The sequence below is a fragment of the Chiloscyllium plagiosum genome, unplaced genomic scaffold, assembly GCF_037043375.1.
Source record: "Chiloscyllium plagiosum isolate Xiang-an unplaced genomic scaffold, Cpla_swu_hap1 HiC_scaffold_14, whole genome shotgun sequence".
NCBI lineage: Eukaryota > Metazoa > Chordata > Chondrichthyes > Orectolobiformes > Hemiscylliidae > Chiloscyllium > Chiloscyllium plagiosum.
The window spans coordinates 46,150,125-46,173,926 of NW_028270152.1; the positions used below are offsets into that span (position 1 = coordinate 46,150,125).

Sequence of the window (23,802 nt, forward strand, 5' to 3'; positions counted from 1 at the left end):
TGAAATACTGGAATTATCGCGATCTTTCCAATGTCTGAGTAGTCAGTTGAGGATGTGACTGAGAAGGTTCTCTATCAGTAAGTTTTATTTAAGTGATTTATGCTGTAAATAAAGTATAACAGTGACGTGTATACCCCCCTACATTACCTTTCTGTTATTTTGCATGTGTTTTTGCATTGATTATGTGGACCTCTGGAGCAACTGGAATATTTGATCCTCCAGCACACTTCTGGTCCCTAGGTGTGGTTCATAAAACGTTCATGTAAATTTTGTCTCCAAATCTCACAAAATCCATATTACATCAGAGAGTTAAATACCATTCTTCAAACTTAAACAAAGTCACTGAGTAAAGGATAGTAAAATTTGAGAAATGCTGAAAAAAGACATATTTTGTTAAGCACTAGATGAAAAACTTTGACAAAATGGGTCATGTTTTTCAGTAATGCTTATGTTCTACATGACTAAAAAATTATTTGATAATAATACTATTAAAAGAAGAAACACTACCTCTCCCCAGTTGCCATAAACCCACTGAGGACAAGGACCAGATTCACAGGACCTCATTTCAACAGGCTTAGCCTGTTCTGCGCAGTAGTTGGTATCATATCCATCTTCATCTTGGCAAACCACAACACGCCTTTGGAACCCTCCAGCACATGTACTAGAACACTACAAAAAGAATTGAATCAGCATTAAAGCAATGAAATATTTGCAGCTTAATTTGACGTCTACATAACAAAGTGGTTCATTTGGCAATACCCTCACCTCTGAGTGATTAGGTTCCCATTCAAGTTCCACTCCAGGACTTCAGTACAATAATCAAGGCTGATATTTTAGTTCAGCACTGACATAGTGCTGCACTGTCAGAGGTGCTGTCTTGCAAATAGGACATTAATTTGTAACCCCATCTCCCTACTTGAGTAGATGTATAAGATCACATGACATTATTCGGAAGAAGTGCAGGGGAATTAAACTCTGTGTCCTGGATAATATTAATTCTCATTCAACATCACAAGAATAGATTATCTGATCATTATCTGGGCAGGATGGTGGCACAGTGGTTAGCACTACTGCCTCACAGCGTAAGAGACCCAGGTTCAATTCCCGCCTCAGGCGACTGTCTGTGTGGAGTTTGCACATTATCCCAGTGTCTGCGTGGGTTTCTTACGGGTGCTCCGGTTTCCTCCCACAGTCCAAAAATGTGCAGGTTAGGTGAATTGGCCATGATAAATTGCCCGTAGTGTTTGGTGAAGGGATAAATGTAGGGGAATGGGTCTGGGTGGGTTGCGCTTCCGCGGGTTGGTGTGCACTTGTTGGCCTGAAGGGCCTGTTTCCACACTGTAAATAATCTAATCTAATTGAAACGTTTTGGAAAAGAAAACGTGGGTGGCACGGTGGCACAGTGGTTAGCACTGCTGCCTCACAGCGTCAGAGACCCAGGTTCAATTCCCGACTCAGGCGACTGACTGTGTGGAGTTTGCACATTCTCCCCGTGTCTGCGTGGGCTTCGTCCACATGCTCCGGTTTCCTCCCACAGTCCAAAGATGTGCAGGTTAGGTGAATTGGCAATGTTAAACTGCCCGTAGTGTTAGGTGTAGGGGAACGGGTCTGGGTGGGTTGCGCTTCGGCGGGTCGGTGTGGACTTGTTGGGCCGAAGGGCCTGTTTCCACACTGTAAGTAATCTAAATGTCACATTGCTGTTCATGGGGCTTTGCTTTGTGCATATCGGCTATCATGGCTCCTAGTTTACAACAGAGCTTACACTTCAAAAAGTACTTCGTTGATGGTAAAGCATGTTGGGACATCTGGTGGTAGTAACAAGTGCCATACAAATGTGGATATTATTCTTTTACGTAGCTTGATATGCTTTAGTATGTTTTACTATGCTGAAGGAGCGATATAACTCCAAGGCGCAGTTAGTAAACAAGTGCAGCAAGCGATTTGGAGAGTGAATAACATGGCCTTTATTACAAGGCAAGTGGAGTACAAGAAATAAAACAAACAATCTTGTTATAGTTCTACCAGGCTTTGGTGGAACTACGCCTGGACCACTGTACAGTTTTGTTCTCTGAACTGGCTGATTAAAAAATATAGAATTGAATGTACTGGAGTTAGGGAACTAGTATATGCCAGTTTAGGCCTGGAATCGACTTGATTTGAGAAGTTAGATGCGGCAGAGTTTTGAACAAATTTCAGATCATTGAACATCAACAATGGGATGACTGATAGAAAGTACAGGTTCGAGTGATGCCAAGGATGAGAGTTTGGGTGATATGAAAGTTGAGATTCAGGAACAGATTGAAAGGCAGGAGAAATCAATGACAAGGAAACATGCAATTGTGGGCAAGGAATAAATGAATCAAAAGGATATAATTGCTAAATGTACGGGCGCCTATATTAAAAATGGTCAATAATAAAAATTCGATCCTAGCCAACAGCTACTTACTGCTCCCCAAGGCCCAGTTCTCCACTGACTGCCTCCAGGTAGTGGGGTGCGGTCTGAATCATCATGTGTTGGCATGTTCTTAACCCGAGGAAATAGGTGATCATTCTGTCCAGATCTGTCATATCCATGACGTCGTGAACTGCAACTTGGCATGGCACATTCTTGCTCAGTTAGCGGCTGATCATCGAGATCGCACTCACTCTCACTTACAATCTGATTCTTGTAATTCATGCAACTCACATGACGTGTTGCTTTACCTTGGCCACAGGTCACAGAACACTGCATTGGGAGAATAAAAATAAAAATGCATAAATCTTTCCAGAAGCTAAACCAAGAACAAAACCATAAGACAAAATCTTATTGGAAGGCAGAGTATGACAGTTACTGGAAAGCTAACATACAACAGGAAATATTGGAAGAGACTCAGCAGTATAGGCAGTATTTGTGTAGACAGAAACAATTAATGATTCAGCTCTGTACACCATCACCACAGAGGAGCCAACTGATGAGGTAATCACCTGCACCATCTCCCAACACAGAGACAGTCACCTCAGTGGGTATATTAGCTAAAGTAGGCTTAGGGACAAAGCCTGGTGAGTACATCACTTATACATGCCCACAGCTGATACAGGAAGAAATGGCCAAGGCCTCTGACACTCAGAGCACTATCTGAGATCAGATATGTTCTGAGCCCCAAGTAGAAGGCACGGCTCTGAGATGGAGAGGAAAAACAAATCTAAGGCATGTTTGGTGACAGGGTATAATCTGCACTTCTGCACAAACATAATCACTTACATATTCAAACGTTTGCATAAGTCTATGACATCAATAGGAGCTGAGAAGGTTGTCAGAAGTGAAAGTTGTGAAGCATCTTCCACCATCAAAAGGTTGTGCTTTTTTAAAAATCCCACACCGTGGTAGCTCTCTCCTAATCAACGTGAGTTACTGAGATTGCCTTGTCCATCAGTAACTACATACTAACGAGATTAGGGCTTGTCGTCAAGACTCTCCACATGGAGATGTTCCACTCTTGGGAACACTGATCTTAGTGATAAGGTTTCAGGGAGAAACCAGGGTCTGGGTTGTACAATAGTGGATTATGGGAGCTGTTACAGAATCCATCATGTAACTACAAGCTCCAGGCTAGAAAGGTCTATCACATGTCTGGGGTTACTAAAGCTATGCTAGAAAATCTAAGGGGATGAAGTTGGCAATGGCAATGCCACATGTCAATATCTTGTAATTGTAGAGACAAATGAAATGAGTAGATCAAGACTTCAATGTTATAATACTGGAAGCATTGTCAATGAGGCTGTTCAGCAGCAAACATACAATGAAGGCTCATAGTATTCTGCAGCACTGCAGGGATGGTGAAGATGTAAGGCACATAGGAACAGTCTCGAGATGTGGGAAAACTCGCTCATATTCACCAGAGTGTGGACTTTCCTTTGTGACTTTTATGAGTTTGACACAAAGACCATTTTGGTGCAATCATGTAGGAAAGAGTGAGTTGTGGGATGGTGCTCAGCTGGTCTGGCTTTAAAGTGGATTGCTATAAAATTTTCCCTGGCTCAGCAAAACATTGCCATGTTTCGTTCATCTCTTTGATGGATATTTTCCTCCTCAGAGGTTTTCCTCTTGCTCCTCAGCCACCACATGCCCCTTTGCTAAATGTGCTTGTGCTGGGCACCACACACCACTCTGCCTGGGGCTTACTGCACTGCACTGCTTGACCTGCCCAAACATCATTCCTTCTGTTGCCCAGGAGGCCTACGGTTTGTTCTGTAATGGCTGCAGTTGAAAAGTGGACAATGTTATATCTCTCCTTGGTGACATATTGAGGATTTCTGAAGGACATCACAAACCAATTTTTAAATATTCACTTGTGGGACATGGATGTAACTCGTTGAGCCAGCATTTATTGCCCATCTCTAGTTACCCTTGAGAAGGTGGTGGTGAGCTGAGCATCATGAACCACAGTGCTCTTAGGGAGGGAATTCCAGGGATTTGTGTTTGTGCACTTTCTTAAGTGTCGTGGTGTTGTATCTTCTTTTTGGTACCTCTGTTTCATTCTGGAGTTGAGTTTGCTCTTTAAAACCTATAGGGAGGCTTTCATATGTAAATCGCAAAACTTTTTTAAAAGTTACATTAATCCGTTTTCTAGATGAGAATCAGTCTGACCATTGTGGCACAGACAGCCTCACACAGGACAGCTCACACCTTCAATGCATTATCTGGGCTGACATGACACCAATTGTTAAAGTTCACTTGAGAATGTAACTGTTAAAAAAGGTTTTGCGATTTACATATGAAAGAACTGAAACCAACATGGTCATTTTAAAAGAGGAGAGACTTAACAAACAATCCAGATCTTTTTCAATATATAATTTCAATTACATCACACTGTAAACTTTTGCTATAAATTCTGTGTCTTATGATCTTATACTCCACAACCACCTGATGGTGCATCGCTCCAAAAGCTAGTGCTTCCAAATAAGCCTATTGGACTATATACTGGTATTGTGTGATTTTTAACTTTGTATGCCCCAGTCCAAAACTGGCATCTCCAAAACATGGCAGGGATTCCCAGTAGTTCCTGGATACAATCCTGACATAAAAATCAAGGGTAGCTGTTATCTTTAGCAACAGCAGGATGGCATTGCCACACAATCCATTGCAGCCACAGGTCCTTGTTCAGCAGCTGGCTTAGGCATGGATCATCCTGAGGTGTCTTTTACACTGGCTCTCTTTGATCTGGAGATAGCTGCATCAAAGTCAGTAGATCCTGTTTCACACAAGAACTTCTCTTGGACATGACGGCTCTTGTCCTGTGCATCTCCATCAGCAAAGTGCACCATAGCTGCTCCTGCTGTTGTTGTCTGAGCAGTCCTTGACATGGGTTTCTTTGAAGCTGTAAGAGCACAAGAAGAATGGCCACTTTGATCTGTGCTATGGCCTTTTCACTGACAGGAAATTTGTAAGAATAGTATGGTCCTAAGAATGGTATGTTTTACCCCTGATATCCCTCCCTGTGAATCTTCATCTTATTCCATCTCAGAGGTTAGTCCTGCACCTGGCAAAGGCCCCAGGTAGCTTACATTTATATGATTCTGTATTGTTATGGGTCTTCAGAAGACAGTTCCTTGCCTCCAACCTCACAAGAGCATGGAGGCTTCTACTAAAGATGCCTTACCTTCTAGCTTATCAATACCATTTCACATCCACAATAGCCATCCAGATCTAATTTATATTGTTCCAAGAAACAGCAACCCCATCCTTCCCTCACATATTAGACCTCTCTTACCATCTTGTGTATGAGGATATGGCAACTACAACAGTACAGCCTATAGTCCTTGTAACAGTCTGGCATCACCAATGAGGATGATGAGGTAGTGAGTCAATACACCTTGATCCATTGACTATTGTGGGCCTGAACGAGATGTCAATCAGGCCAGAGTATTTCCATTCATTACTTAACAATATCAGGTTACAATTGGATGGTGTGAGCTAAAAAAAAAGACTTTTTAATCAATCTATTTGCATAAGTTATGATACAGCTCAAGGGGAAGTGAGTCATGAACCAAGGCCCAGGGTCAGAGACATTACCATTGCACCATAAGACATCTAAATAATTTTTAATCAACCTGCTTGGACATATACCTGAAACTTCTGACCCAGAAGTAAGGGTGCTACTGCTATGCCACAGGATACTGTATCCTCCCATAGTCCACACATCTCACTCTGCTACTTTCAATTTCCCCAAAAACTGTTACCATTCTCTGTAATAGCAAATACAACCAGACCCATCCACAGACTTGATCTGCCTACAGACTCGAAGATGCCATGACCCTCTCAACCACAAGCTGCTGCCCTGTCTTTTGTGTGAAGTTTCCATCCCTGAGGAATGCACAGTTATCTTCCTGTTGGGGTCTGTGATGGTCCGGTGTCAAGTCCTGCTGTGATACCCTTAGACATGTCTGCAGTAGTTGTAGCATTTATATAAACATTTACAAAGTTTCAGTACAAGGAGAAAAGGCAAAGAGCCCACCCAGAGACCAAGCCACCAGGTACGTTTCTGTTATATGCTGTCGAGTATCTGAAGCATCGAGTATCTCAATAGGAGAACAATCATTTACAGCCATAGAGTTGTACAGCACGGAAACTGACCCTTCAGTCCAATTCAGCCATGCTAACCAGAATTGCAAAGGTTCAATTAATTCTCGTGAGTTGTGTAATTAATGGGATACAAATTCATGCTGATGAGATTCTTGACAGTTAATGGTAAGAAAGTTGACTTGCCTTCAGAGCGAGAGAACCTCATTAGTAATGTTTATCTTGACAGCAAGCACTTAGTTTTTGGATTCTTGCCCAATTAATTTCTCTCTGCTGCCTTTCTTCTCACCTCCTCTGGGAGCTGAAAATCACTTCCTCTGTTTCTCCTTCTACACAGATCTACCGTACCTGTCAAATGTTTTCCAGCATTTTTTAAATTTCAGACAAGATTTTACATTAGACCACGAGGGTTGATTGAAGATGAATCTACCAAATTGGGGCTAAGGAATAAAACCTGAAACAGAAGCCTCAAGAAACTCAAATAGATAAAATCATTTCAGCAGCAGGTTGAGCAGAAGCCATGAGAAAGGAAGAGTGTAAATTGACATTTTTCAGTCAATTTTATAATTAAATATAAATCTGCTCTAGGATGCTCAACTAGACACATTACTGTAGAAGCCCAGTCCATGAATTATTTCATAATAGAATGAGATCACTGCTTAAGAAAAGAGGGATTAGATGCTCATTTCTAATTCACATGTAATAATTTGCTTCTGCACTGCAACACTTCATGATTATTTGATTTAATATGTGCTTTTATGAGTTGAAAGAGCTTTTGATTGGATACTTGCGCTGATACTTTTGCAAGTCTGATAGGCAACGACCTCAATGTAAAAATTCCATGTTGCATTTACAAAGAGTATATAGCTATGTTTTTGCTTGTAGGCAGCTGCATGGAACCCAGAGAATAGTGGAGATTTTGATTTATATACTCCTATCAAGAAAGTGAGCCATGTTTTGAATTGTTATTGAATTATTTGATTTTATTGTCACATATAATCTTGAAGATGCAGTGAAATGTGTTTTGCCGCCAAATTTGACACCATTTTGAGCTACTAAAAGAATAAAAAGATATCGCTTAAATAAGAGTTTATCTTTTGTTTAAATTGGTCTCAAGCACGGCTCCAAGGCTTCTGCAAGGTGTTCTGGTCCTCAAGGAGTCCCGCTCCAGGGACAGCAAGGATGACACCGATGCCCCAAAGGTTTTTGGGGAAATTGAAAGTAGCAGAGTGAAATGTGTGGACTATGAGAGCATACAGTCTCCTGTGGCATAGCAGTAGCACCATAACTTCTGGGTCAGAAGTTTCAGGTATATGTCCAAGCAGGTTGTCGTCTGACATCACCAAGAGCCCAGTCTCCAGCCCTATTGCTGTTAGAAATCCCCAAAAACATTTGACCATGATTGTCATGATTTATAGGTTCCGCCCAAGAAATCCAGCACCAAGACTCGTTGTTTTCTCAGCAACATTTTCCTTAAGCTTCATTTCAATCTCTACACACACTTCTTCACATGTTGAATATTTTCAGGAATTCTGTTGGAAATTGAGAAATGTCCCCAGGACCAGACATTTCTCAATGTCCACAAAAGACAATTTTCCTCAAAAATGGTCTTTATCCTTGTTCTGCTGTTCCATGTCAATAAAAGCTGCTCCAGGTGAGGTTTGAGCTCACACCCTCTGTTCTGGATTGCAGTGCCAAAATTATAGTAATTAAAATACAGACATTCCTTATAGAAAGACAGGCATGGAAACTAGTCAAAACTTAAGCAAAACACTGAAAATCTGAAGAAAATATAAAGTATGCTGAATGCTGCTGAGTAAGATTCACATCAGATAAACATCTGTCTCTTTCTCCACAGATGCTTCCAGACTTTCTGAGTTTTTCCACCATTCTCTGTGTTAATTAAAGGTCAAATTTGTGGAAAATTGAACATAGAAAAATAGAACTGTGAAACTAAGGGAACAAAGTACCATTCAACTTTCTGAAAGTGTTCTTGGAGCAGAACATTGCATTCCGGTTGCTGCTTTGCTTTCCAGAAGCAGACATGTCATTTTATTGTTTGCATGTGCCTTAGTGCAATACATTGTATAGTTTCAAGGTAAGTGTTGTTGAAGATGTACAAGTATTAATGAAAATATTCAACTGCGCTCTGTTAATTTTGACCATTTATTTGTTGTGGCACTCAATGACATATGTGCTTCAAACACTGGAATCTAAATGAAGCAGAACTTTATTTTACCAAAGTCACATATGCAAAAAATACATTGTTTGTTGTATGTGGATTTGCAGCTTGATATAATGAAAAGCAATATTTCTAACCTGAGTCCACTCATGAGTCTTCCAGCGTCCACATGGGATGACAATACACTCTTCTCTAGATGGTGGCTTTGATAGATGTGAGCAAGCTGATTCATCAGCCACTCCACCTTGGAAATCTCGGCAGCTAACATAGCGTTCTTTAGTACCTTTCCCACAGGTGGCAGAACACTGTTGGATAAGAATGGTTATAAATATTTTATGGAAAATATTGGTTAGTTGAAAATAAAATCTGAAGCAAAATGATTGAAAAGTGCAGATGACATTGACTTGTAATTTAAGTTAGTACTCAATTAATTCACCGTCAATATCAGCAATTATTCAATACTTTGATCAATTTTCTTCATAACATAGATGAATATTACTTAATGACAATATTAAAATTAAATCTGCATACCGGTGTCCAGGATCCAAATCTCCATTCAGTTCTGTAGGTCATATGGTTGGGGATTCTCTCTTCTCTTCTTCCTGGATGCATATCAGGGCATGAAGCTAATTCACAGTCCTACAGCATAAATAAAGGGTTGAAAATAAACAGGTGCTTTCAAATCTTTTAAACATTTTAAGAAAATGCAAATAATTGGCTAATAAACAAAATAAACTCATATTCTTCAATTACTCCAGGACCAGCTCCAAGCACTTCAACTATGACTAGTGTTTTGCAATTCTCAGTTGCACTGACCAATTGAAACACAACAACAAAAACAGCAATGAACCAACAAACAGTTTAGTTTGACTTTTTAAAGCTGCTCATAATAATTACCTGAGTATCTGTCGGCCTGGTGGCAGCATTACATTCATTATCATTGACCACAGTGCCATACGAGCCTGCTATGCATCTTACTGCTCGCATTTGATAGCCAGTCCCACATGTTGCTGTGCACTATGAAGATGGTATGCTGTTAATTCTTTCAAATCACAATAAAATTAAATCTTAACAAGGTAGCATATCATTTAACTAAAAAAGAAAAATCCTGTTTCAATTAGGGAGTGAAATGAATGGACGAAATGTTTATTATAGGATTCCTGCTCCTACCTTCAGAATGAAATGGGGGATGGTAACATGGAAATGCTGGTGACAAAACCCTGACAGAGATTTTGGAGAATGCAGGAGTCCAGTCCAACTAAGGCCAGTGGACAGGCTCTGGGAAAGCCAGAATACTGAACCTCTGGTTCTTGGCAGCTGGTGGAGACAACTGCTTTAAGGTGGAGGTGCCATCTAAAGCCTGTAGAAAGTTGAAAAATAAAATGTGATCCAAACTACATTGCGGAAGGAAAACCTGCCACTGGGTGGCCACCTCAATCCATCTGACAGACTTTGTATGCTTGTATGCTGCCTGAAAAATTACAGGTAGTGTAGGAAAAGTGGTTAGAATGGACACCTGCATTGACTTAATTGGCTACCTACCACTGGCTAGTGGATAAATGTCTGTCTGTAGAAGCAGACCCCCTAAAAAGTGGGAATGCACAAGTCAGCATCACAGCTCATGCTGCAAAACTTATGAAAACTTTTTTGTACATGGGAAGGAGCTTGTAACTGATCAAGAATAGTAAACATTTATCAAAGAAAATGTTGCAAATGCAGGAAATCTGAAGCAAACATTGGAAATGCTGGAGAAACCCAGAATGTCTGGCAGCATTTGTGGAGGAAGAAACAATCAATGTTTTGATTCAGTCTTGACTTCTTCAGAACTATAAATGTTTATAATGGCTCTCTCAAATCATAGCTTATAATTGCAACTGCAAAATCTAAGTCAATTAAAGTTAAAGTGAAACCTCAAATTCAATGTATTTGTCTTTCTGGATTTGCAACATTTCATTCCTTTTGTATTAGCACATGCATCTCAGAGTTGAATAATCTCCCAGCAGGATAACGTACCTTGAAAATCCAAATAAAAAGAGAGAGCCAAGGCGAGGGGGGGGGGGTTATTATTTTATTATTTTCTCCATTTAGGTAGCAATCTGATAGTGTGAAATGAAAATTAGGTACACCAATAAGAGATGGAAAATCTGCTCTACCAGATCCCTGTCTGGTCAGTGAAGCTGAAACTTTGGCACCACGGATTTAAAAAGTTACAAGGTCTGGGCATTAATGACAGAAGTAGGGTGAATGCTGAATATTCTCAATGTAACTGGTTGAAAAATTAAGACATAATTAGGGAATATAGAAACTAGGAGCAAGAGTAGGCCATTTGGCCTTTTGAACCTGCTCTAACATTAAGTTTGAGCAAAACTGATCCTCCACCTCACTGCCACATTCCTAGTTTCTCTCCATACCCTTTGGTGCCTTTAAAATCTGGAAATTTATCAATCTTTTTCTTGAGTATAACAAGAAAAATGAAAGTTATAATGTTTTAAGGAGAACAACTTAGTTGCTGAAAAATCCTTTTGTTGTGTCAGTTAGAAGCACAACTTATTTAGTAAGGTATCAGATTAATCAAAGTACCAAATGACTAACCAACTCTTATTTATCAATAACAAATTTTATATCCAAATGAGCTCTCATGCAAGGAATTTTTTCATAATGTTGTCTCAAGTGTTATTTATGAATTACAACATGCATTTAAAAAATGGCTAGATATATTTGTTGCTTTCTTCATTTCTGACTAACTTCAAGTGCATTCTGGTTTAGTCAGTTAGTGCCTTCAAACCACTACTTTTCCTATGGTTAATAACCACAACAAGAGTAAGGTATGTTCTGAAGACTCTTACAACATGGAGGCAGAAGGCTGAACAAATCAACTTTCCTACCTCTGTATTCACAACACTGTAAAATTAAAAATTTTTGAATAGCCAATCTTAGATTTTGAAAATATTCAATTCTCAATATTGGTTCGTAGCTTAAACAAAAGACTTGGCAATTTATTAACAACACGATAATTTTGTTGACCAAAATTAAACAACAAAGTAATCTAATTAATCTGGCTATAAAACCAAATGTCTTTGTTTTCAATCTCATGTACACAAATGACAGATAAACAAACAAACACGGCTAAGGTATAAACAAAAGTAACAAACTGGCCAGGTTATTTCAGTGGTTTTTATAATGGGTTTTTCCACAGGCATAAATAATTGCCTCTGTTGCTTTTGGGAAGATGTCACCTTTATACGAAGGTTAAGATGAAGATGAAGGTAGTAATACTTATAATTTAGTTTCTTATTCTCTGTGCTTCCAAGAGCTGCTCACGGGACGTTAGGAAGAGAAATTTCAGATCTTTATGCTATAGCATCAACAGCCAGATTCACTTTCACAGAAAACACAGTACAAAATCTAATTCAAATTTAGAGCACTCCCTGACAGACTGGCCATCTCCTTCACGTAGTCCCAGTCACCACTCAATATTCACTATCTGGTTGAACAATAGAGTCTTTTCTAGACTTACTGGAACTAATTCCCAGTTACTGACTTCTGCTATCTGTTTAAACACAATGCTCTTTCCCAGTGACAAGTCATCTGCAGAATCTTTTGATCAGGAACCAATGTGCAATTAACTTCCAGGCCTGGCCTCATGAATAAACAAAAGCTTATTTGGTCTGTTTTCCTTTTAACATAAACTGTTATCCACAGTCCAAAATTCATCACTAGCTCACAGCTCCATACCAAAATTGATAAATGAATTTTTAATAAATGAAAAATCAGTGAAGGCTGTAACAAGGTACGTTTTACAGGCCCAAGTTTGAAGCATTCTGAAGATGTCTGGACTATTTTTAAATAGTCAATGAAAAGAAATGAAATTTTTTAACTATTTCTTGGAAGCCACATGGTTGCAGATAATTGCTGGCCCTGGCTGCTTAAACTCACCTCAAGGAAAACACCTGGAAATTTTTACAACCGGGTTTTATGGCTGTTTAGTTTGCAGTTTTGATAGGCTTGTGTTTGGATTTTTCAGCTAAAGAAAGCCAACTACAGAACAAGCTGATCAGCATGTGAAAGCAATCTTGTAGAGAATTTTGAGCCAACCCTGACTGTTCCTCTGGATGATTGACTGAAAGAACTTCTCAACATTTTATTTCCTGAGCAAACAATATCATGCCTTTCGCCTTTTTCAGTCTTAACAGAAATGTAATAGAATGAGATGTTGACTTTTTAAAGGATCTCTTTGATTCAAGCTGACAAAGTTATGATGTTCACTTCAAGATCTGCCAAACAGTGGCTCAGTGGTTAGCACTGCTGCATCACAGTACCAGGAACCCAGGTTCGATTCCAGCCTCGAGCGACTGTGTGGAATTTATACATTCTCCCAGTGTCTGCGTGGGTTTCCTTTGGGTGCTCCAGTTTCCTCCCACAATCCAAAGATGTGCAGGTTAGGTGATTTGGCCATGCTAAATTGCCCATATTGTTCAGGGATGTGTAGGTTAGATGCATTAGTCAGGGGTAAAATGTAAGGGAATAGATCTGGGTGGGTTACTGTTCGGAGGATTGGTGTAGACTTGTTAGGCCAAAGAGCCTGTTTCCACACTGTATGAATCTATGAAGAGTTGTGGTGAGGTAAATTGCTAAAGATGTAGCAGAAATTTAAAATAACACCAAAAAGAATTTAAAAAGTTTTGAAAGGATGCAAATGAAATGAAGGTTTCACTGCCATAAACTATTGTTAAATTCTGTTATAAGGCAATTAGTTTCCAAGGCAAAAGGGTCACCAGGAATAAAAAATAAGATGAACATATTAACAAGAGCAGTCAGTTATTCAGCTCCTTTGGCCTGCTACATCATTCAATGAGATCATAACCTCAAATCCTCATTCCCAGTTACCTCAATAACCTTTCACCCTTTTGATAACATGAATCTATCTCCATGTCTTAAAAAAAACAAAGACTCTGCATCCACTTGCTTTTCAGAAAAAAGTTCCAAAGATGCGAGACCCCCTGAAAGAAAAAAAATCACATAATCTGTGCTTTAAATGGGTGTTTCCTCAATTTTTCAACAATGGCCTTTAGTTCCAGCTTATGTCATAAGAGGAATCATTCTCTTTATACCTACTCCATGAAGATGCCTCAGAATCATGTTATAATGAAGAGTAGAACTGGATCAGTTGGCTCATATGAAGCATGTTGGTGTAAAATTAATGGGTAAGTTAGACCATTTCTGGCTATGTTATTTCGTGATTTCTAAAACAGGCAAATGTTTCTTTGTTAAATCTAAATGTGTCATGTTGGTATTATGAGTTTGTGACTCTCAGCAGGGGCTGTAAATCTTAATCAGAAATGAATGTTTTTCCCTATTCTGTGAATTGTTGTTTTCCCAATTATATTAATTCTTTACCTGCTGTATATTCTGCACGTACCTCACCCACCATTTTTCTCTTTGTTTCAGAGGACAATTGTTCTGAAGTCTGTGCAAAAAACCCACCAAAGTAACAGACAGCAAAAATACATTTAAGTTGGAAAATGTGAACAAAGTGCAAGAATAAGATTGGAGTTTTACCTGCCCCCACGGACCAACTTGCCATGCTGCGCACTCCTGCTGTTGACATGGTTGAGCTGATGCTGGTTTAGTTGCAGAGTTACAAAATCCATTATCTAATTGCTCTTCTCCAACTTGACACCATGTTTGACGATGCTTGTATCCCTTTCCACAGGTCACTAAGCACTATAATTGATATCAATTTGACTAATTATGTCTTTTCTGACTTAAATATATCTTTACATTGGAATATAAAAGCAATTGACCATGCTTTTCAAGAGCTTTTAGTACAGAAATAATTTTCTATACAAGCAAATATAGTGAAAATATAAACTCAGATACATTGTGAATGTTTATGGATGTCAGCAAATTTACTGCACTTCCAGATAACGTTAAATATCCAGCAATTTGCTCTATTGTACTTTAGTATAATGGTTAACAATCATCTTCAAGCAACAATTGATAAACATTAAACACTGTATTATCAGGGTGATTCTTTGGAGTTTTAAATGACTGATCTCAAGCTGTTTTCATTGTATTTTGCATTAAAAGGTACCTAGATGCAAATAAGTCTATTACAAAAGCTAAACCTACTCCAACAGAAATAAGGACAGACATTTTCACAATTTAGGAAGATTTACTGAAACAACAAAAGTGCCTTAGTTTGTCTGATAGGTGGTAGGGCACTGTCTACAAATATTTTAGATTTGATAGTTTAATAAACAAAAATATTAACCATGGCTCAGAGGATAGCATACTCTTGCTGCGGGGTCAGGAAGTAATAGTCTTAAATTTCACTCCAGAGCTTGAGCACAACACTCTCAGTTGACACTGTAATGTAATATCACAATACTATTGTCAGAGGTACCATCTGTTAATTGAGATGTTAAACCAAGGCCTCATTACCCTCTAAAGTGGGTTTAAATATCATCTGGCACTATGTTGAATAACTGCAGCAGACATTAACCTTGGTATCCTGGCCAGTCATTATCTCTCAATCACCATTGCAGAAACTAATTATCTGGGTATTATTGCCTCGCTGATGTTGGAAGCTAGCTGAGTGCAAACCGGCTGCTATTCCTCCCACTACAGAGTACATATTTTCAAAAATACTGCATTTGCTATAAAACAATTTAGATTTTGAAAGGCTTTATATAATTGCAAGTGTTCTTTTAAACTAAATCTAATGTTGCATTATTTGGCTTTTTCCATAATAACATCACCATTAACCCCCAGAACAGCATCCCAGAACAGCATCCCTGCTGTTATCAGACTTATGAATGGACCTCTCATTCATCATTGATGTAAATGATTTGGATGCGAGTTTAAGAGGTGTAGCTAGTAAATTTGCAGATGACACCAAAATTGGAGGTGGGGTGGACGGTAAAGAAAGTTACCGCAGATTACAATGGGATCTTGATCAGATGAGCCAACGGGCTGAGGAGTGGCAGATGGAGTTTAATTTAGATAAATGCGAGGTGCTGTATTTTGGAAAAGCAAATCAGAATAAGACTTATTCACTTAATGGTAAGGTGCTGGAGAGTATTGCTGAACAAAGAGACCTTGGAGTGCAGGTTCATAGCTCCTTGAAAGTGGAGTAGCAGGTAGATAGGATAGTGAAGAATGCGTTTGGTATGCTTTCCTTTATTGGTCAGAGTATTGAGTACAGGAGTTGGGAGGTCATGTTGCGGCTGTACAGGACATTAGTTAGGCCACTGTTGGAATATTGCGCGCAATTCTGGTCTCCTTCCTATTGAAAGGATGTTGTGAAACTTGGAAGGGCTCAGAAAATATTTTACAAGGATGTTGCCAGAGTTGGAGGATTTGAGCTATAGGGAGAGGTTGAATAGGCTAGGGCTGTTTTCCCTGTAGTGTTGGAGGTTTAGGGGTGACCTTATAGAGGTTTATAAAATCATGAGGGGCATGGATAGGATAAATACACAAGGTCTTTTCCCTGGGGTCGGGGAGTCCAGACCTAGAGGGCATAAGTTTAGGGTGAGAGGGGAAAGATATAAAAGAGACCTAAGGGGCAACTTTTTCATGTAGAGGGTGGTACATGTATGAAATGAGCTGCCAGAAGTGGTGGAGGCAACATACAATTGCAACATTTAAAAGGCGTCTGGATGGGTATGTGAATATATGGGCCAGGTGCTGGCAGGTGGGACTAGATTGGGTTGAGATATCTGGATGGCGCGGACAAGTTGGACTGAAGGGTCTGTTTCCATTGCTCTATGACTTTATTAGATTACATTACAGTGTGGAAACAGGCCCTTCGGCCCAACAAGTCCATACCGACCCGCCGAAGTGCAACCCACCCATACCCCTACATTTACCCCTTACCTAATACTACGGGCAATTTAGCATGGCCAATTCACCTGACCTGCACATCTTTGGACTGTGGGAGGAAACCGGAGCACCCGGAGGAAATCCACGCAGACACGGGGAGAACGTGCAGACTCCACACAGTCAGTCGCCTGAGGCGGGAACTGAACCCTGGTCTCCAGCGCTGTGAGGCAGCAGTGCTAACCACTGTGCCACCGTGCCGCCCACATATATATTAAAATGGATCTTTCTCTGCTCTGTAGCTGTAACCTGTAACCTGCATTCTGTTCTATTACCCTGATGTACTTATGTAAGGTATGATTTGTCTGGTTAGCGTCCATTTCCTACCTTTCACTGTATCTCGGTACATGTGAAAATAATAAATCAAATTTTAAAAAATCAAACCTTCGTAAAGATTGATACCATATTTTTGGAATTGTGAGACTGTTGATTTACTGTTTCCACACTGCAAGTATGCCATCATAACAGAGGTGCATTACTCACAGCCAAAGCACACCACCAGTAGAAAGCAAGTGAGCCTATGTTTTGTCTTATTAAAATAATGGTTCTCTGTCTCCTACTATCAAGCCAATTTTGTCTCCAATAGGCTAGCTCTCCTTGGATCTCCTGTGATCTAACCTTACTAAAGTCAATATAGTATTCACCTGTATTCTTGGTCACCTCTCCTGAATCCTCTAGCTCTGTGCAGTTAAAATTAAAAACTCATTTAAGTATATTAACTGTACCTCAAAATTCTCAAGTTCTAGTCATGTTTTCTTAAGGTTTATTTTCTGTAGTGCAAACAAGTTCAACGTAATAAGTTCTGTCTTCATGACTAAACATTTTGTGTCCTCTCCAAAGATGTGCAGGTTGGGTGAATTGGTCATGCTAAATTGCCCATAGTCATAAAGGAGGAGCATGGGTCTAGGTGGATTACTGTTCAGAGGGTCAATGTGGATTTATTGGGCCAAATGGCCTGTTCCACACTGTAGGGATTCTATTCTATTCTATTCTATTCCCACTGCCACTATGACATGACATGAGACATCCAATTAGTATGATGAAAATGCATTTCACTTGTGTTCTTTGACATTACAATCTCAACAGTAATGTTTGTATTTCCTATTTAAAAAATTACATTTGTTAAAATGTGAAAGGCAGTTTTACTTAAAATTATATTACATTTAAGTCTGCGATGAAGGCTGTACACAGGAAATTATAGTCTGCAGCTCCATTGATCATGTAACTACCAGATTAACCATAATGGTTATAACCAGAAAAACAGTTTACAAAATGCATCAAAAATACATTGTCCGAACCCCCTAATAAAAGACTGCATTGGCAATGTAAACCAAGACAAAATTGGAGACCAAGCTAACGTTGCTCAGATGTTTCTCATTTGCTCCCACCCAGTGATCAGGGCAATCTTAGGATCAGAAGACTTTCCGGTTGGAGGTCTCTCAGCTACTGTTACATTGTTGTTTCTTGTTTTCTGTCCAGCTTTCTAGCCCAAGGAAGGCCATTGCTGCAGTATGTAGGCTAATCAAAGTGGTTGGATCATGTTATTTGGAGACACCAGGAGAGTGAGGGTAGGATAGAGGGAATTGTTTCTTAGCCTCGCAGAAGCAGTTTAGAAATCTGAGGTTCCACCTAGCAGTGGTAGGACGTTGACTGAACTTGTTAGTGAGTCAGCCATTAGCTAAGTAGCAAATGGAGACAAAGCAATGCATATAACTCACTACTTCACAGGAGGCAAGTGCAAAGCAGGAAGTCTGACTGCCATGATGGTAGCATGCAATCTGAACTTTCAGTGGAGAAAATGGCTGAGTCAGAGTGCTGCTGAGGTGATAAACACAAAAGAGTGAATTATCCTTAATTTATCATTGTTTCCCAGATATGTGTTCTTAATTGTCTACCTTGCAGATGATTAATCCAAGAGGAGGCCACCTTCAACTGGAGACAGTGGGGCAAAAAAATGTTGCCTGATTATAAAAACTACGGTGGCAAAATTCAGCCCAATATTTTCCCTGCAGGTGCAACACACAACAAATATGTAGCACAACAGGTACCCAGTAGGGGGCCCCAAAGGAAAATATATCCTTCAAACTGTAAGCGGCTGAGTGAGAGAGAGAAATTCAGCATTATGGGCTTAAGTTAACAAATCAAGTTGCAGTTTCATTGGAACAAAGTATTATAGAATGCAGATTATGTGACCAAACGTTCCCAAGAAAACATCAAGAAATAAATCTAACTAACCTCTGACCATTCACCTGTTTTCCACACAGGACATGTATATTCATTGCATCGTTGAACAGTCATCTTTTCTTGCTGACTGCATTTACTATCTCCAAGAACAGTCCCCACAGAATTGACACAAACAGCATTCCGCCTTCTTGAACCACCACCACAACTCTTCGAACACTTGCATAAATAAACAGACATTAGATTAACTTTGTACTGAATTCCTAGAGTTATATCATGTGCATTTAAATTAATTGTATTTCTGCAGCAAAAATTCTGAAGTTTACTTAAATGACAAACTAAAGCCTGGTGCTCATATAGTTCTGGTATATTTGGTGCAATAACATCCCTTGTGAAGGATGCACCAGTCATGAATTAGATTCTATCATCGCTTATGACTCTCACCAGCAGAGACTTCAGCTGACCTCTTGCCCCCAGCCTTGCCTGCAGTGGGGGCAACAGCAGGAGCACTGGCAGAGCAATGGTGTTACATGAATGCAGCTTTGTGCAGCATGGATGCACAGCCTGAGACACATCTCAGTAATCCTGGTTTTCTATGAAGAAGAACATGAAAGTCTCTTTGAGCATTGACGTCCACAGGCTGAGGGCATCAGTCTGAGCTGACATGTCATCAAGCTGAGCTTGTATAGCAACCAACATCATGCTCACAACCTCACTCTGGACTTCCAGTGTAGCACTGCGATGTTGGGAGGCCTGTGCTGTTGTGGAAGCTAAGAGTGCGTGACTGTGACTGTGAGTAAGGACCAATTCCAATATGTGGTTCTCAACACTGGGTTCACAAGTTCTGTCATAGAATTTGCCACCATCTCCATGCTTGAAAGACTTGGTCTATTGCTGTATAAGAAACCCTGTGCCAATTGGAATGGACTCCTCATGTTCCTTAACCCTTATAATAGGGGCTGTGTTAGGTCTTCAAATGTACCAAGTTTCTTTGTGAGGATGTTCAATAGCATTCTACTGTTCACAGCCCTATCAAAATTCACACCCACGCCCTCTACAGCACACCTCGCCTGTGACCTTGCCTTCGAGTGAGTTGGCACAGGAACTGCCTTTCCTCCTTGGCCTGATTACAGCCTGTTCCTGTCTAATGATGTGCCACACATTGATCCCAACTCTACACCATCCCCTAAACATTGTACAGGGACAGAACCTGTGCTGGTGACTACAAATGTCAAATCTGGTGATGGTGTTTCTTCAATGAAGTCAGGTGCAGCTCTCACCCTTCATGATGAGGGACCACTGGTGGGTCAGCTGGCTGTTCTTTGGGCATCTGAAAGCAATATTGCTGAGTGGTTGGATGGAATAAGGGAAGAGATGTGGAACGGAAAGTAAGAAGCCCACGGTCACATCATTCATGGCTTGCAGTTCATACCAGATAAAAAGATGAATGACAAGGGGATTTAAAATTATACAAAAAGCAGGTGCGTGCCATAGTCTTGAAGGTTTTCAGTGACACTGGGTACAATGGCCTCTACCACAGTTAGCCCAGTGATGCAATGTTCTGCATCCTCCAAAGGGCTGAGGAAATGTAGGTGTGCCTCTTCCCTGCTGGGTCTTTCCAGTTCCCTGCGATTGAGAGACACCCTGTTCAGTATTGGAGGGAAGAATGCCAGTGAGTGTGCTGCAGCATGTCTGGGAAACATGTCTGTCATTGCTGAAAGCTGAAGGCATGGAGTGAGAAGTGAATGTGAGCCTGGCAACATTGCTAAATGTACAAGGAAAGGTTGAACCCCTGAACATTAACTAGGAACCCTGATTGTTGAAAAGTGAGTGTTGGGCTATGTCATATTAAGCAGCGGCAAAGGATGTCATATCACCTATGAAGGTGACTATGACGACTCATGTGAGTTCTCTGAATATTTTCCAGCTATGCAACTTGTTATTTGGGGTCAAATCCCAGAATTGACCTTCCTAGCTACCAGTTCCCATTCCTATCACATCTCAGTATGTGACTTGAAGGCATCCTGACTGAAAAGGCAGCCTCACTCCTCCTTTCCAGCAGCATCAAAAAGATTCCAATAGCAGATCCAAAACCGAGATCCCTCCTTCTCTGGCATTTTGCTTCCTTTGTCTCCCTTGACTGTTGAGCTAAGCCTTCATAAAATGTCTCAGTAACTTTCCTTTCATGAGTACACTTCCCCTTTAAATAATGTCGACTGCCTTTAAGACAGCCAGGCAAGCTGTACATTGTCTAGCCACTGATTCTGTTTAGCCCTCTGTTGAGCAGTTAATTAGCCAGCAATGTAATTTGTACTGGACTGTATCCTTAAATCATCACAATAAGTTGGCAGCATGGAACATCTGTGCTGCCTGCCTTAGTGAGACTGGGCATAGGATAATTATGCATCATCATCATCTCCATACTCAAAAATGTCATTTATACAAATATTATCAATAAAATATGTATGAAGAAAATACAAAGAGGAAAAAAGCATACATTAATAAATGCTTGACTTTGTTTACAAAATAATTATGTAATTTATCTTCCACCACATCAATGTTGGTAAAAACAATGACTGCAGATGCTGGAAACCAGATTCTGGAGTAGAGTGGTGCTGGAAAAGCACAGCAGTTCAGGCAGCATCCGAGGAGCAGGAAAATCGATGTTTCAGGCAAAAGCCCTTCATCAGGAATAGAGGCAGAGTGCCTGCAGGGTGGAGAGATAAATGAGAGGAGGGTGGGGGTGGGGAGAAAGTAGCATAGAGCACAATAGGTGAGTGGGGGTGGGGATTAAGGTGTCAGGTCAGGGAGGAGGGTGGAGTGGATAGGTGGAAAGGAAGATAGGCAGGTAGGACAGGTCATGGGGACTGTGCTGAGCTGGAAGTTTGGAACTGGGGTGAGGTGGGGGAAGGGGAAATGAGGAAACTGGTGAAGTCCACATTGATGCCGTGGGGTTGAAGTGTTCCGAGGCGGAAGATGAAGCGTTCTTCCTCCAGGCGTCGGGTGGTGAGGGAGCGGCGGTGAAGGAGGCCCAAGACCTACATGCCCTCGGCAGAGTGGGAGGGGGAGTTGAAATGTTGGGCCACAGGGCAGTGTGGTTGATTGGTGCGGATGTCCTTCGAATCCTCCCACTTCCTCCAGACCAAAGGGGTAGCCATGGGTACCTGTATGGGCCCCAGCTATGCCTGTCTCTTTGTTGGCTACGTAGAACAGTCCATCTTCCCTAATTACACCGGCACCACTCTCCACCTCTTCCTCCACTACATTGATGACTGCATTGGCACCACCTCATGCTCCCGCAATGAGGTTGAGCAATTCATCAACTTTACCAACACATTCCACCATGACCTTAAATTTACCTGGACCATCTCTGACACTTCCCTCCCCTTCCTGGACCTCTCCATCTCCATTAATGATGACCGACTTGACACCGACATTTTTTACCGACTCCCATAGCTACCTGGATTACTCCTCTTCCCACCCTACTTCCTGAAAAAATGCTATCCCATATTCCCAACTCCTCCGCCTCTGCCATATCTGCTCCCAGGAGGACCAGTTCCACCACAGAACACACCAGATGACCTCCTTCTTTAGAGACAGCAATTTCCCTTCCCACATGGTTAAAGAAGCCCTCCAACGCTTCTTGTCCACATCCCACACCTCCGCCCTCAGACCTACCCCTCCAATCGTAACAAGGACAGAACGCTCCTGGTGCTCACCTTCCACCCTACCAACCTTCGCATAAACCAATCCATCCACCGACATTTCTGCCACCTCCAAACAGACCCCACCACCAGGGATATATTTCCCTCCCCACCCCTTTCCGCCTTCCGCAAAGACTACCTGGCCACGACCCCTACAACCCACCCTCCCGTCCTGGCACCCTACCCTGCCACCGCAGGAATTGCAAAAACTGCGCCCACACCTCCTCCCTCACCTCCATCCAAGGCCCTAAAGGAGCCTTCCACATCCATCAAAGTTTTACCTGCACATCCACCAATATCATTTATTGTATCCGTTGCTCCTGATGTGGTCTCCTCTACATTGGGGAGACTGGACGCCTCCTAGCAGAGCACTTTAGGGAACATCTCCGGGACACCTGCACCAATCAACCACACTGCCCTGTGGCCCAACATTTCAACTCCCCCTCTCACTCTGCCGAGGACATGCAGGTCCTGGGCCTCCTTCACCGCCGCTCCTTCACCACCCGACGCCTGGAGAAAGAACGCCTCATCTTCCGCCTTGGAACACTTCAATCCCAGGGCATCAATGTGGACTTCACCAGTTTCCTCATTTCCCCTTCCCCCACTTCACCCCAGTTCCAAACTTCCAGCTCAGCACCGTCCCCATGACCTGTCCTATTTGCCTATCTTCCTTTCCACCTATCCACTCCACCCTCCTCTCTGACCTATCACCTTCATCCCATTGTACTCTTTGTTACCTTCCCCCACCCTCCTCCCTGACCTATCACCTTCATCCCAAGCCCCATTCACCTATTGTACTCTATGCTACTTTCTCCCCACCCCCACCCTCCTCTCATTTATTTCTCCACCCCGCATGAAGGGCTTTTGCCCGAAACGTCGATTTTCCTGCTCCTCGGATGCTGCCTGAACTGCTTGCTTTTCCAGCACCACTCTACTCCACTACATCAATGTTGCTATTCATCTGCACATAAATAAGAGCAGGTGTACATAGAAAACTCTTGACTTATAGTAACTCTTCTTTGGAATAAACACTGAACCTTTTGTTTCATTTAAATTTCACATGAGAAACATGAAGGAAATGTTGTATGTAAAGGTCTGATCTAAGACATAGATAAAGAGTCAGCTTTGGGCAATTTCTACTCTTTGTATATTTTATGATTGTGTACTTCTGGTGCGGGGTATTATTTACTCAGGTCACAAAGGACAAATGTGGCTCATCACCACCTCCTCAAAGAAAAGTAAAGATGGCAATAAATTTTGGCCTTGCCAAAAATGCCCACATTCCATAAAGAATT

General features: G+C 41.2%; 1 protein-coding gene across 7 annotated transcripts in view; it reads right to left on the bottom strand.

The window, feature by feature from the left end:
- The window catches only part of adamts9 (ADAM metallopeptidase with thrombospondin type 1 motif, 9), a 258,667-nt gene that overhangs the window by 131,406 nt on the left and 103,459 nt on the right, over positions 1-23,802 (bottom strand). For all 7 annotated transcript variants that reach the window (XR_015759408.1, XM_087994412.1, XM_087994415.1 and 4 more), the window contains exons 21-27: positions 18,858-19,022; positions 14,301-14,465; positions 9,639-9,758; positions 9,273-9,380; positions 8,879-9,046; positions 2,447-2,725; positions 508-669 (exon numbers count right to left, since the gene is read on the bottom strand). Coding sequence is in view for 6 of the 7 variants with exons in the window: in XM_087994412.1 (XP_087850538.1) it covers positions 508-669; positions 2,447-2,725; positions 8,879-9,046; positions 9,273-9,380; positions 9,639-9,758; positions 14,301-14,465; positions 18,858-19,022 (1,167 nt within the window). In the remaining variant the exon portion in view is untranslated. The remainder of the gene's footprint in view (positions 1-507; positions 670-2,446; positions 2,726-8,878; positions 9,047-9,272; positions 9,381-9,638; positions 9,759-14,300; positions 14,466-18,857; positions 19,023-23,802) is intronic.